We start from the raw sequence: 14607 nt of genomic DNA on the forward strand, positions 1-14607 counted from the left end.
CACGTCCCTTATGCCACCCGTAAAATGTGCCACAGCACAGAAGCCGCCAATCATATCCACCTCACCTCACATAAACTAATCCTACTCTGAAGCAGCTTTCTCCTCTCCTGCAGAATTACACATTCTGGAAGAAGTTTGAAGTCATGTTACTTTCTGCTCAAAGGAGAATCACAAATTAATGTGTTGAGGACTGTGATTAGACAGGAAACACACTTTCAAAATTCCCTGTCTGCTTCTCCTTACTTCCCCTCTATGTAGTGTCTTAGGCCTCTGTATTACAGCCAGAGCCCTGCATACCTTATAATTACTCATATTGCCTCTTGACCCTATAAAATTTACAGCCTTATGTCTCTTTTTTAAAACAGCTGCTCATGCTTCTCTTTTACAATGCAGTGCCTTATGCCTCTCTATTGCTCACATAACATTATTTCTCTAGATCAGTGGTTCCAATCCTGGGGTTGGTGGACAAAAGGCTGTGGTAGTGGGGTTTCAGGGACTCCCAAAGAACAGTTTGTTTGACTACCGCGATTGTTCCGTTGCATTCTCAGGCACGATTCAGAACAATGTGCCTTGGCCTCCTTAAAAAGTGGTCTGGGGCACAGTTCAGTTGGACTGCAGCGAGGTAGGCATATGTATCATCACTAACCGCAACACTAGAGTATATCAGATCCATTTGTGCCCACTCCGGTAGTAAGCGTACCGATGAAATACAGTAAGTGTGTTCAATGTGAGTGCAGGTCAGCAGCAGAGTGGGGACAATCGTGTTTGGGCATAGTACAAGGACACCGTGCCTAGTGTGATTACACCCTAAATTGTGTGCAGAAGGTCTATAAAGTATTCCTGCAGCCGTTTTTTTTCGATACTTTTTCTATAGTTCTGGCTACTGGCAAATCAGTCATTCCCCAGCTGCCTGATATGCCACCTTCTTCACGTTAAAGCACATGCTTCCTTCTGCAATTGGGCACAAAGAGAAATTGGTGTAGGACAGAGAATGTGATTGTAGGTGCGGAGTCCTGGGACCCAAGTCCTGAACTGCAGCAGCATCAGCTTGACGCACCTCTTCTAAGGGTTTGCACTGGCCAACAGTCTATTAAGGTGCCTTCAATCAGATGAGACCTGCTCCACCCTGCAGCATCGATCTCCTTCATGGAACTCTGAGTGCTGCTGCCTAAACTACAACATACAGGTGAGCCAGCAGACTGTACCCTTGCTCCTTTTGCATCTTCTATGGCCCAGACACGAATCATGGAGGGATACCTAATCCGCCAACCCACAGTGGCTGCAAAACCCCAGATCCAGGGAACCCAGTATCACGGGCCACACCTCAAACAGGCCCCAAGATAACACTGAACACACCTGCAATATGACATACCCCAAATAACCTCTCAGCTCCCTCCTTCATCCCACTGACACTGAAGACAACAGCATTTTTTTCTTCCCACCCCAGCGGCAATTTGGCCATACCCGCCCTCCAGCATACTACACTAGAAAGTGCTCCTATTAGGCCCGTCAGCTGCAACACGCTCTATCCCACCCCCACTAAGGGGTACAATTTATGTAAATGGACTGCCAAGGGGTATGCAAGTGAAAAGGGCTTGGAACCACTGCTTTAGATTACACACAGTGGCTTGGCTTATGCCCCTATAATTAATGCATTACATTTCCTCATATCTCTTTGCAGGACCTTATAACTCTTGCACATACACATGCTACTGGCAAGTTGACCAGTTTTCAGGAAACTAGGAGCCAACATCAACACCTACTGGTAAATCTGAAATTATCTACTGCAGTTCTAATGACAGTTAGGATGGTCATCCTTACTGTGTAGAGAAAGCACCACTGGGCAATGTAACCAGCAGCACTATTAGAGCTGTATGTTGTCTGTAAGAGGTTGTCTGACTCATTGAAATGAGGGGGTGTCAAACAGTGTAAATTTTAAGCATCAACCCTCCCTCAAAATCTGTTTTTCCTACAATCCAAGTAACAACAATAAAGGCACAAGTTCTTTTCACATTTCTAATGTAACACACTGAATCATTACAGAAGAATTATTACAGGGCCAAACAGAAGTCAAGGCTTATACAGAATGAAACCATTAGAGAAGAACATTTTCGTTTATCATCACAAAACTCCATATTGTTCTGCTCCAAATACACGGTTATCTTTATGACAGCAAGGCCAATTCTACCGATAAAGCTTGTTACATGAGAAGTATCTTGTGGCTAGAGGTTTAAAATTGTCAGGTGTATACACGGGTCTATTTATTTGAATGGGCTGCTGAGACACCAAAATGTACCAGAATTTAAATAGGCACCATTTTTCCGATGGAGCACACCACAATGTACATTGCCATGATAATGAAAGTAAATGGCACCACAACATATTCATGCATGGTGCATTGCTGGTAATGCGCCACAAATGATAAATCTGAATGGGCCCTCATGATAAGAAAACTATACAAAGAAATGTCAAAAAAGTTAAGACATTTGGGACCAGAGATTGAAATACTAAAACATTTTTTTGTTTTATACCATTACTGAACATCAAATGCAGCAGTCTGGATCTACAGCACTCCCGACACGTCCCCACCACAGTGCTCCAATTAACAGCAATTATGCCCTCTGAGCACCTCAACATGCTTACCACAAATTTACTTTAGGGCTAGTTCACACTAGCCACAGTGCGTTACGGCCCGAATGGGACCGGAATGCACTGGATTGCACAGCGGCCGGCTCACTTTGCTGCATGCACTATTTTTTCTTACCGTACCGGAACGCAGGCATTGATGTGCCACGCCTTCCCGTGCGGCCGATCGCATTGCGGCCCGAGGGAGTGGCTGCGCTGCCATTGAGTTCAATGCACCAGCACGCCCCCTCCCGCCCCAACACAAAGTGAGCCGGCTGCAATGCGATCCAGTGCGTTCCGGCCCGGCTTGTGTGAACTAGCCCTAAGAGACACAGCAACACACTAGAAGTTCAGACGTACCAAAATCTAAAGACCCAAAGTGTGTGTCTGCGATGAATATATCAAACCAAATAATCAAGATACCAAAAAACAATTGGTGGCTGACTAAATACTTTTTTGCCCCACTGTATATATATATAACACATTTCTTCTTGCATGCAAATTAGGCACTGATCAGACTGCATTTTGTTTATACTTGTTCCATGGTTATTGGTTGCTTGATTTTGAAGTCATTGCCTGAATGAACTATGCGATCTAAAAGGATGACTGGGCAGATGAAGGCCCATGCCTAACAATTTAACAGAAAATTTGCAGCTTAAGAGGAGAATTAAAATGGGTCCCAGAATATCATCAACATTATGACTATGACAGAGTCTCAAGTGTGCCAGCTGCTGGACAGAAATGGTATAATATCCTCATCTATCAAGGTTCACACATTGGGTGAGAGCCTATGATATATAGCAGTCTTTGTCATTTTATCCAAGTATACATTTATATTTCTGAGATTGTTTACAATGTCCTATTATCAGCAGAAGTACAGTCATCCTATATAAGCTTTTTTTTGCACATTGTCACAATATTTTAAGCCAAGTGGCAATCAGTAAACCAAAGCAATAGGGTTGATAACTAAAAGCAAATAGGCTCTGTACTTTGCAAAGGAAATTTGCACTTTACAGGGGACGTTTACCTTAGCTTAGTGAATGTGGGGAAATGCTATATAAAACCTGTATAATAATAATAATAATAATAATAATAATGTCACTTTGCAAAGAATAGCCAATCATGTGCAAGGAAAAAAAACCAATATTATTTCTTGCACGTGATCTCATCTCCTGTTTCAATGACAACTGTAACATTTTGTTTTTTTACCATTACTTTCTGGCCCAGTGAAAATTATCAACTGGGAAAATAGGGACACAGATGATGATTAAAAAGAAACTTACAGGGGTTCTAACCCTTCCAACACAAAATAAGTTGGGCTTTAGATGCACATTAATGCTTTTAGAGGACACTTTTCCATATATGTATATATCCCTTCCAAGTGATTGGATTTATTTGTATTATTCTTTGCAAAAATGTTAACTTTAGATGTAAACTATAAAGTATCTTTTAATACACAAAATACGTGTCCATATTTCTAATGTCACGAAATAATGATAAAACATAATCCATGGTGCTTGCTGCTCAATTGGAGGTATATACACCAGATGAAAGGCACTAACAACTGACCATTGACAAAGAAGCCTAAGGGCCTGTGCAAAGGGTTTTTGTTAGCTTCAAGAAGGTTTTGCATTGCCACACACGCCTATGAGAATGTAAAAACTGCTTGAAGCAGGTTAACTGCAGGTCAAATACATCCGACTGATCTCAGAAGTGTGTTAAATTGATGCCATCGACACAAGCTCAAGGCTTAGGGTTGCCACCTTTTCTTCAAGCGAAACCCGAACACTCTAGCGACACGTGGACATATGTTTTTGGGAGAATGAGTTGTGGCTTATTCATATGTAAAAGGAACCACCCATTAATATGTAAATATCACAGTTGAGACTATTTTTAGTGGGGGGCCAGTAGCCCCTATCTTAATTTTGGTTGTCCCTGTCTACCTGACATTTTGTGTCCAGGTTCCTTGTGCCATGAAACCTGGAAACAGCATTCAAAACCCGAACAGGGTGAATCCTGGACAGGTGGCAACCCTATCAAGGCCTGTCCGAAGTGACTCTTAACACATTTCACACTAGAAGTGCTTACCCACAAAGACCTGATAAGGTAGCCCATCCAGGGTATAATGTGTTAAAGCTCAGTTGTTTGTGTCTTTTATCTAGTGAATAAACCTCTGATTGAGGAGCAGGCACTGTGGACCTGCTGAATTGTTAATATTTTAGCAGTTGGTCCAGGCAAGATCTGGGAGCTGCTGGTTGCTTCTGGCATAGAGATGGGAAAATGGGTCTCCCTGGTGGTAGCAGTTTTACAGTTTAAAAAAAATATGGCTATACATTTAACAATCACACTCAGTTTTCATCTTTAATAACATATGCCAGGTCCAAAATCAGCCCAGCTGTGTCGACAGCCACCTTAAGTCCATTGTATTTTCCAGTGTAACTATCCACAACCAGTGATCCTTCGTTCACTAATAATGGGAATATATTTGTGCCGCTTCGTGCACTGAATGGTTTGTAGGTACTGCCTAGCATGCACCACTCTATGCCATCACCCTTTCTGAGTAACCGACAGCCACACCCTTGTTCAGTATCTATACAATGGAAGTCTTGAGTAGAATTAGGAGGAATAGACCAGAAGTGACCATCCTGGAGATCAGTAAGTGTGTCTCCACCATCATGTTCCAAACTTCGTGCTGCCGATTCTAAACAAGAAGAGAAGCAGTCTGACACCAGTTTATACTCTGCCATTGAACAGTTCTGCTCTTCCAGGTCGTCGCTGTCTATATTGGCACTCTGAAACAACAAGACAAGACTGCTGTGGATTTTTAAGACAAAAACAGTAGTAAGCGCACTACTCTGGTGGTAAATGGGAATATATTACAAGACTAACAGGGGGGGCGCATGCAGCCTCCATGAACAGGGAGAGGAACCTCGTGTACGAGAAAGAGAAGAAGAAGGCCACCCTCTGGCCGCAACCAGATCATCCAACAGTGAGTCATTATATTTCTCTTTGATACCTATTATTGTGATTAAGCCACTACATTCATTCTACTTTGTGACCACACTTATACAATAGGGTAGTAGCGCCTCCTTCCCCAGTCTTCTTTTTCATGGGGATTTTTAAGCAAGTTGGTTGGACATATCCAGAGGTTTACATACATACCAGGTAATGTGTATATGTGAAAGGTGATACGTATGGGGTTCATTTATATAAGTTCCCCTTGGCTTGATGTTGGCATGGCACTAGTACCCCTAGATGACCCTGAGAAGTATAGGAAATCCCTATACTTGTAAGCACCGTCTAGGGACACAAACAGCATCCACCTGGCGTATAGCTTTTATAAATGAACCCTTAAATGTGTTTATTAATAATAGTAAGAATAATAATCATGATTCTGTGGCGTCTACACCATTTTGGGAATTTAGTGGAACAAATTTATCACTGTAATTGGCCAATTTACTTGCCTTACTTGCTGCCTGCCTGCCATAATAATCCTCTGCTTCTCTAGCGAGTCACACCCAAGTAACTCATGAAATAGTGAAGCCATTTATACATTTATTAGTTGAGCAACAAGTAAATTAAGCCAGTAATGACAACCCCCCTCATATCTACCGTGACAGGGGTCCTTTAAAAAAGCAAAGCAATTCTTCTGACTGTGTGATGGGAAAATTCTAGCCTATTGGAAGTTTGCCTCAGCTTAGTACACATTCCAATAATTCTACACTCGTGTTTATAAATCCTCCCCTTTGCCTGTAAATCATTCTTCAGTCAAGATTGTACACCAATGCAAAGCTCAGTGTACAATCCCAGCATCTCCCATGATGACTGAAGTTATGTGCGCCTTTACAGGAGTTACACCGCCCCAGACCAGCCAATCGAGATGTCCAAAGATGCCAAACTTGAAAGAAGCTAGGTAGAACCTGTAGGGGAAAATGTAAGATGAGGGAGCTAGTGGATGAACCCCCTGCTATACTTACCTTTGAGCGAACGTTCCTTCCCCTCCGCAGTGTGGGTGTAATATCTGTACTCTGTACTGTCGTGTAGCGTAGCCCTGTGCTCTGGATTTGCCTTTTACAAGCGAAATTCAAAATCCAGAGCACAGGGCTGTGCTACACGGCAGTACAGGGTATGGATATTACACCCGCACTGGCGGAAGGAAAGAACCGTTCGCCCAAAGATAAGTATAGTGGGGTGGGGGGGGGATTGCAGGGGGTAATTCTATTTTCCTAAATTCACCTGGGAAAGTGGAATTTCTCCAGATTCTGTCTATTCCAGTGCTGATATATTCCCCTCAATGTTTCAGATGCACCAATACCGGTTTTCGGCCAAATACTCGGTATTGGCACAGATACTGATACTAGTATTGGTAACGGTGCATCCCTATTTCAAACAATGTTAGGTTTGTGTTTATATAGTGCAGGCATGTAACAAAATGAATAATCTTACCATACCTTATAGCGGACATATGCAGCTAAATGTGTTTCGGTACACCCGCCTCCAAGGAGCAGCCAGGGATCCTTAAGCAGTTGATTTAAAGTGTGTTCTGCAGTCTGGCAAACTCTCTTATAAGAAAAAAAAAAATATATATATGCTTAGTGTCTGACATACTCTACATACTGTATATCATATATTCAGTCAGTAATTCACCCTACAAATCTGTAAGACAAGAGGGCAGGGCAAATATATTATTAAAACTTTCCTGTGGCAGTTTGTGAACGTTCTTTTTCGTATCGGTTCAAACTGGATCATATTTCTTCGGCCCTTTTACATCAGTCTGATGCGCTGCGATAGGCAGCCTAACGCATTGCACATCAATGTATGAAATACCCTACATTAGCACGTGTGCGGTATTTCATGCATTCATGTACGTACCGTTAGGCAGCTCATTTATTCTGAATGGGCTCTCAATGCATATGATAACAGACATTTACTATTTTTAGCGCATCACAAAGCTCAATTAACTCTCATGTGCTATGGTGCACTAGTGTGTTGTTGTGAGCTGCCTAGGTTGAATTGTGTTAACAGGTCTAAATTGGCCCTCGTATGTATGCATGTGAGATAGGGACTTTAGATTGTAAGCTCCTTGAGGGCAGGGACTCATGTGAATGTGCACTGTGTAAAGCGCTGCGTAAAATTGTCAGCACTACAGAAATACCAATAATAACAACAACAACAACAACAGGTATTATAATGGGTATTTTTCTGCAACATGTTAATGCACACAACTAAGTGTGCTGTTATTCATTTTCAATGGCACATCACTTAGTTGTGTGCATTAAAGCACACGTGTTCCCAGACTATGGACATTTGTTCATAACAAGCAGGAAAAGCTTTAAAGGAGGAGAACTATGAGATGAGTGATTTCCACTCACCTCATAGTTCTAGCCGACCTGTGACAATGAGACTGTCACAGGTCCGCTCAGTAGATCGGGAGGTGAGAGAACACATACCAGGTTCGCTCACCTCTTGATCCTGTCACGGCTCTCTGCCGTGACAGGGGGAGGGCTGGATTCCCCTCTCCGATCTGCCAGCGCTGACTGGCGGAACGGACGGGTACAGCTGGCTCTGCCTCTAGATAGGCAGAGCCAGCTGTCACTCAGGCAGCTGGGCGGATCCCGTCATCTACGTCGGGATCCGCTCCGGCGTCTCAGTATACCGCGAGCTGTAGCTCGCGGTATACTGAGCTTAGGGTAACGGGAGGACGCTAGTTTGTGTCCTCCCGTTACCCTTATGAGAACTATGGGGAAAAGCCCTGACCCCATAGTTCTCCTTTAAGCATCTGAATATAACAGAAAATTAATTACAGGGGAATTTCAGTGTATAAAATGTTGTTTTAAACCTACTTTGACCTAACTACTTAACTAAAAACATGGGTAAGTCATTACTGTATCCTGTCAACCATGACTTCTATCCTTCTAAAGAAATTTATCTCCAGAGGTTATTATTCTTTAAAGAGTCATTATGAGCAAATAAAGAAATTACATAAATGATGTGGCCTGTCACTAGCATGAACAAAGATAGCTGTAGCTCGCGGTATACTGAGCCTAGGGTGATGGGAGGACGCTAGTTTGTGTCCTCGCGTTACCCTAAGGAGAACTATGAAAACACTGACCCCATAGTTCTCCTTTAAAAACAAGCCATCCCAGACCTCTTTAGCTGCTTGTATTGTCAAGTAATTCATCCTCAAAGATCCCAATAGAGCTTTCAATAACCTGGTGCTTGTTTACAATAAAGGGCAAGATTCTGCTCTCCATATAACATAATCCCTCATCATAACAAGACATAATGAAGTGCTTAGAACTTTGCATACGTGGCCAGCACTGAAGGCAGTCTGAAGCACCACCTTTTACAGGAAAATGAAGTATTTCAGATTTTTTATAAATCTTTCTTATCCCTACCAGAAAGTCTGCTAACATAGCTTTGCGCTCTCATCAGAGTCCGGATTACAATAAATTAAGTATTTGCTGATGAAGCAGAATCGTCCATGAAAATCCAGAAGGAAAAGTGTTACTTACCACGAGCTCTTTCAGGGACGTCTCATTACGGTTGCAGAGCACAAAGCTGCACACTGACGTGTCACAGGGAATAAGATGCAAGTACTGCTTGTTTCCATGGGACATTTTGCTGATTTGCCTGAGGCTGCCATAGCAAGCAGAGGAAAGTAAGCTTAGGGAAGCTATAGACTGCGCACCTGTGAGAGGGGAAAAAATAAAAATCAAGTTATTTTTAAGCTGATGCAATCGTTTTCCGGGAAAGGTCATAATTATTGATGCAGGAATAAATATAACCACAGAAGGACTGATAAAGGAGACCTGGCTGAATCAGCTGCAGACTCTTTAAGCAGAACTGCATCCTCCTATCCTTTACAGCCAAGGAAAGTGCCATCTTTGCCTCTATTTGGATTGCAGCTGCCATGGTGCAGCACATGAACAGCTATGATGCCAGCCATTTGAGGGCTTACATGTATGGTTGAGAGCTGAAATAAGCTCACTGGCAACCTTGACAGTTGGCCGCGTTGAAAGTAACTGTTTTGAGAGACATTAAATTGGTGGGTAAAGTTCCTCTTTATATCGCGTATGTATCAGGTCAGTCTCTTGCCACTAATAGTGCTACACCCTCTGCACTGAGACATATGTAGGCTGCCACTGCTGACCTCCTTGAGAAAATGCTAGCTGCCTGGCTGTCATACTAATCATATAGCGTCAATACTGAATGGGAAAAAGTATAGAGATCAGGGGTTTCCCTCAGACTTCACCTGCTGCATGACTGTTCCAAGTTAGCAACTCCGTAAATACTAAAGCCCTAAAGCTGGCCATACACCTATAGATTTTTTCTTCTATCAGCCTGATTCTATAGCACGATTGTCTTTTTCGGATGTAGGCGCACCTGACGCGTGTTAATCTACTCACGCTCGCAGGGGCCTTTAAACATTTTTTTTTCATTATTTTTACATTTATTTTATTTAATAATTTTTTAAAACTTTTCTTTAATTGCTTCCACATAGGGGGGCTTACAAGCCCCCCCATGTGATAACATATAGGTGGTGACAGGTCCTCCTGAAGGTGTTATTGGGGGTCCAAAAGACCCCTAGTGTCACCCTTCCACACTAAATAAGTTATTGAAATGTAGATCTCACTTCAATAGCGTATTGCTTGGCTTCAGGAGCCCAGCAATGACAGCTATGGGACCGGAAGTGATGCAATATGCGTAGCTCCCGCTCCCATAGAGCGGGGAGGAGATCGGTGAACGGACATTTGCCGCTCTCCATCCCAGCATACTGCCGACATGCGGATCCCTGGCCCGCGGAGCCCGGGAAACACGGCGGGAGTGTTGGGCAGTGAGGAATTACCGGCCCGTAGAAGCGATCTGGTGACAGCTGAGTCACTGATTAAGAATGTATAGTTGACTAGAAGAATGCAAGCTGGCCAGACCCCGATGCAGCACCAAACCATTTTCACCACTATTCTTCACAGTTGTTATGCGCTTGTTCTCCTGAGGTGCTTTCTGCAGTTTGCGGCAATCAGGTTTCTCTGTGACCAAACTGTATCCTTCATTGGTCAGACTTCAGCACATTGCCATTGAACATCTAGGCAAAGACCAGGCCTCCTGGAGCAAAGTGCAGTCTTGCTCCAGTGTTCTTCTTAGACAAAAAAAAACCCCTCTTCTTAACACACCTCTCATGCAGGTTCATTTTAGATGTTCATTGTAGACGTACTTTGACCCTAAAAGGTACCTGAACACATTATGATGACATTTTGGGGTTCTTAGAGACTTATTTTAGCATCAAGTGGTCAGCTCTTGGGCTGTTGAGCCACCCAGACCTGGACAAGTTAGCATTTGTTTGAAATCTATGCCACTTGTAGATTTGTTTTCCTTACAGTGGAATGATTGATTTAAAATCATTTTTGCAATCTTTTTAATTCAATTACTAGACTAAAGAGGGATCCACGGCGTTCTTTCTGAGGGCATACTCCCCTAAAAAGGTTTTAACCATCAGCACCTAATCTAGAACACCCGATTCTAATTTCATGGCCTTGAAGTTGTATAAATGTAGGGGTGCAATTACTTTTTTCCCCCATTTTATGACAAATCTGCATTTTTTGCACATTGAAATCATGAGACTTAGGCCTCATTCACACCATAAGCAGTCCGATTCTGGCCGGAATGCACTGCCTCCCATTCAGTGCGGCTCGCTTTTTTGCCGGGTTGTAGGGGGCGTGATGGGCCATTGAAGTGAATGATACCGTAGCCATGCCCTCCGGCCGCAATGTGATCGCCCGCATGGGATGGCAAGGCACATTGTGCCTGCAGTGCAGTCCGGTGCGATCAAAATGCTGCAGGGTAAGTTCACACTATATGCAGTGCGTTCCGGCCCGATTCCAGCCGGAACGCACTGCATATGGCGTGAACGAGGCCTAATAGACAATTGTATGTGTCATTTGTTAAAGAATATCAGCTTTATTTGTAGGCACTATTTGAATGAAGATCTAACCTTTACCTGTTCGGATATGTTGAAAAGGTCAATAATTTCCATGGGATTTACTGAAATTTTGACATGGCTGTATGAAAACACAGTTGTATGGGGGGAGGAAATGAAAGTCAAACTCAGAAATCCTAATAAAAAAAAAAAAGGTAATAGGCTTATCTATTTAGTTTATGTGTAGGATTAACAATCCCATTTAAACATTGAATATATATAAATATATATATATATATTACATACATACATACATACACACACACATACACACACACACACTTCAAAACAACTAAAACACATAAACTTGGTTCGGTTCTTGTATAAAGTAGTGAATACATTCTCATATAAATAATTTTTTTTTTTACCTGTCATTTGACATAGTGGTTCCATTAAAGCCGCTCCCAATCTTTCCACAGCAAGGATCTTCTGCTCTTTTAAATACTGCCTCAGGCAGGGATGAATAACTTTTTGACAGACGAGTATGTGAACATGGTCATCCACTAACCGCTTTCCTAAAGCCAACAACTGTTCCAGCATGACTTTTTCAGGGTCTACACCTTCCACCACCTCCACAGAGCCATCTCCTGTATCACTAAAATCTCCAGACAGAGAGGCTGAAAACAAAGCCAAATTAATGTTTTCAGGAGGCAAGTCTGACATTGCTAAGATTCTGTTCCAACTGCTACCTGGCATTTCAATGAGAACACCAGGAACTAAGGTGGACTCCATTACATTCAGACCTTCGACAGGGACCATCACGGTCCTCCCTAATACATTAGATCTGCTCTCTACAGGGACTTTGAAGAGAAAGGCTTTGACCACTAAAATGGTAACGTAATCTACTTCTTGTGTGGTAAGCATGCAAGCAGGCTTACTGCGAAGCACAGATCTTGTTAGATCAAAAAAGGAGGAGTTACAGCTAAAATCTACCTTTAGTTTGCATGCACAGTCATCCGATGTCAGGTAACGCAAGCACATGTTCAAAAGACTCTTGTTTATAGTTATTATCTTGTGAGGGGACAAAGGTAAAGCCATGCATCTGTCAATGAGGTTGCAGCAAAGAATTGTTGCAAAGAGTCCACAATCGTTAAAACTAGATACATGATTACGGACGGAAGACACAAGCAGCTGTAAGACTGGATGGGTAATAGACAAGCCACCAAGTAAGGCAGAGGACTGTGATGTTGTAATAACATAACCTCCACTACCATTATGGACCTGTTTGAGCCTACCAGTTGGTCCATAGCATGATGTTGCAATCATCTGTAGCACATTCAGCGGTCCTCTGATTGAAGCACTGGTTACGGGTCCAGCTGTATACTGCGATGGTTTTTTCAGCTCAACTCTTGCCATGATTAAGCTTGAGATTTCAGATTGTGTTTCAAAGAAAATAGCTCAGGCTTTGGTTTTACAATTTAAAACTCATCATTTATTTATTTAATGTGAGGGTGGGCAAAAGGCATAACATCACAACCGCAGATAAGCAAGTATCAAACAACAGAACTGAACATGGTGATTGGGATGAGTGTTCCTGTGGTGGGACCAGGTATAGCACACATTCTAGTGGGCTCAATTTCTGCTTTTATTGTCCTTTATAGCCACTGTTTCCCGGGCAGAGATTTTAGCAACCCTTTGGATAAAGTATGTCCCAAAGTGAATGCCTAGAAAAGATCCTGCTGCAACCCAGAGCCAGTTCTTTCTTAAAAATGATTTTGCTTTCATGGCTCCTTGTTCGGCAGTATAGCTCCAATGAGTAGCCTAGAAAACACAAGAGAGAGACATTGCAATTAAATGAAAGTTAAAATCAGACCCACCCCCCTATGAAACTTCCATTTATTTGCTTACTATAGGCAAATAAATAAATACATTCAATTAGAATATTTAAATATTTATTGATAAACAGAACATGCTGTGTAAGGACTTTTGAGTTTTAATGGGGCTTGCCAGCAAACTGCTATACTGTTATATATGTACTTTAGAATTCAGCAATGGGCGTCTCAGACTTTCTTAGTAAGGCCCCTTTCACACAGGTTTTCTGATCAGGTCCTCCTGTCAGTTTTTCAGGCCGACCTGATTGGAAGCCCGATGTTATTGTATGGACAGCTGGACCCAAAACGGACAGGCGTCCATTTAGATTCACACACCAACATGGGTCTGGTAATGTCAGTTTTTTAACTCCATTTTGTGATTAACTCAACAGTGACATCCGTTCCAATCATAAGGGGATCTGTGCATGATCCCCCTCCTGATCGGATCGTGTGAAAGGGGCCTAAAAGCTTCCAGCCCAATTTGGTGCAGGAACGCACCCTGGTTGGCTCATTGCATTCTGGGGATGGTAGGCGGTGTGGCGGTGCATTAAAGTCGATTGCACCGCAGCCACACCCCCAGCCACAGTGCGCTCGCCCACACCGGAATGCGTGGTACATCAATTCCTGCGTTCTGGTGCGGTCAGAAAAAAAAGGAGCATGCATTTTTTTCTGACCGCACCGGAAAATGCAGGCATTGATCGCACTGCGGCCGGGGAGAGTGGCTGCGGTGCCACTGACTTCAATACGCCGCCACACCCCCTCCCGCCCCGGAACGCAGTAAGCCGTCCCTAGTCATACAAATTTTCGGAATGGATTAAAGCCTCCCTATCACATGACTTCATTAAATGTGTATACCGAGTCATATCCTGTACTTGGAAAATAATTCCATGTTTCTATTGAAAGGCTATTTATGGGACAGGGATTACACGCAATAAAAAGATGGAGAATACAAGCGTGGAATGTACCTACACAGGAACGGTGTGCATGTTTAGTACATGGAGTGGAGGGTAGAATCTCCCGACACCTCAATTTGTAGGGAAGGGGCAGATATTGGGGTTTGGACACGATTTTCACACCTGATTAATTACGTACAAGGCATGCCGGTGTCTATCTTGGGTGATGTTGTGCCTATGGCATAAGAACATCCTGTGTCTTCTGAAGTCTATGTCAAGCTACCTGAGGCAGCCTCCCAAA

The 14607-nt window shown here is 42.9% G+C and overlaps 1 protein-coding gene across 1 annotated transcript; it reads right to left on the bottom strand.

Moving 5' to 3' along the window:
* Positions 1-4684: 4684 nt before the first annotated feature.
* MKKS (McKusick-Kaufman syndrome) lies at positions 4685-13034 on the bottom strand. Its single transcript, XM_018566634.1, has 5 exons — positions 11971-13034; positions 9141-9316; positions 7077-7187; positions 4951-5417; positions 4685-4705 (listed from the first exon to the last, which is right to left on the bottom strand). Exons 1-4 carry the CDS (start codon positions 12956-12958, stop codon positions 4974-4976), a joined length of 1719 nt encoding a protein of 572 aa, XP_018422136.1. The 5' UTR covers positions 12959-13034; the 3' UTR covers positions 4685-4705; positions 4951-4973.
* Positions 13035-14607: the final 1573 nt, after the last annotated feature.

This window comes from Nanorana parkeri, unplaced genomic scaffold, assembly GCF_000935625.1.
Source record: "Nanorana parkeri isolate BGI_ZX_2015 unplaced genomic scaffold, ASM93562v1 scaffold28, whole genome shotgun sequence".
Taxonomy (NCBI): Eukaryota; Metazoa; Chordata; class Amphibia; order Anura; family Dicroglossidae; genus Nanorana; species Nanorana parkeri.

Excerpts from the sequence above, each read along its gene's own strand:
- MKKS (XM_018566634.1), bottom strand. The coding sequence starts at position 12,958 with ATGGCAAGAGTTGAGCTGAAAAAACCATCGCAGTATACAGCTGGACCC. Across the intron at positions 9,317-11,970 it reads ACCACTATGTCAAATGACAG|GTGCGCAGTCTATAGCTTCC; the intron begins GTAAAAAAAAAA and ends CCCCTCTCACAG. Across the intron at positions 5,418-7,076 it reads CTGCATATGTCCGCTATAAG|AGTGCCAATATAGACAGCGA; the intron begins GTATGGTAAGAT and ends TTGTTGTTTCAG.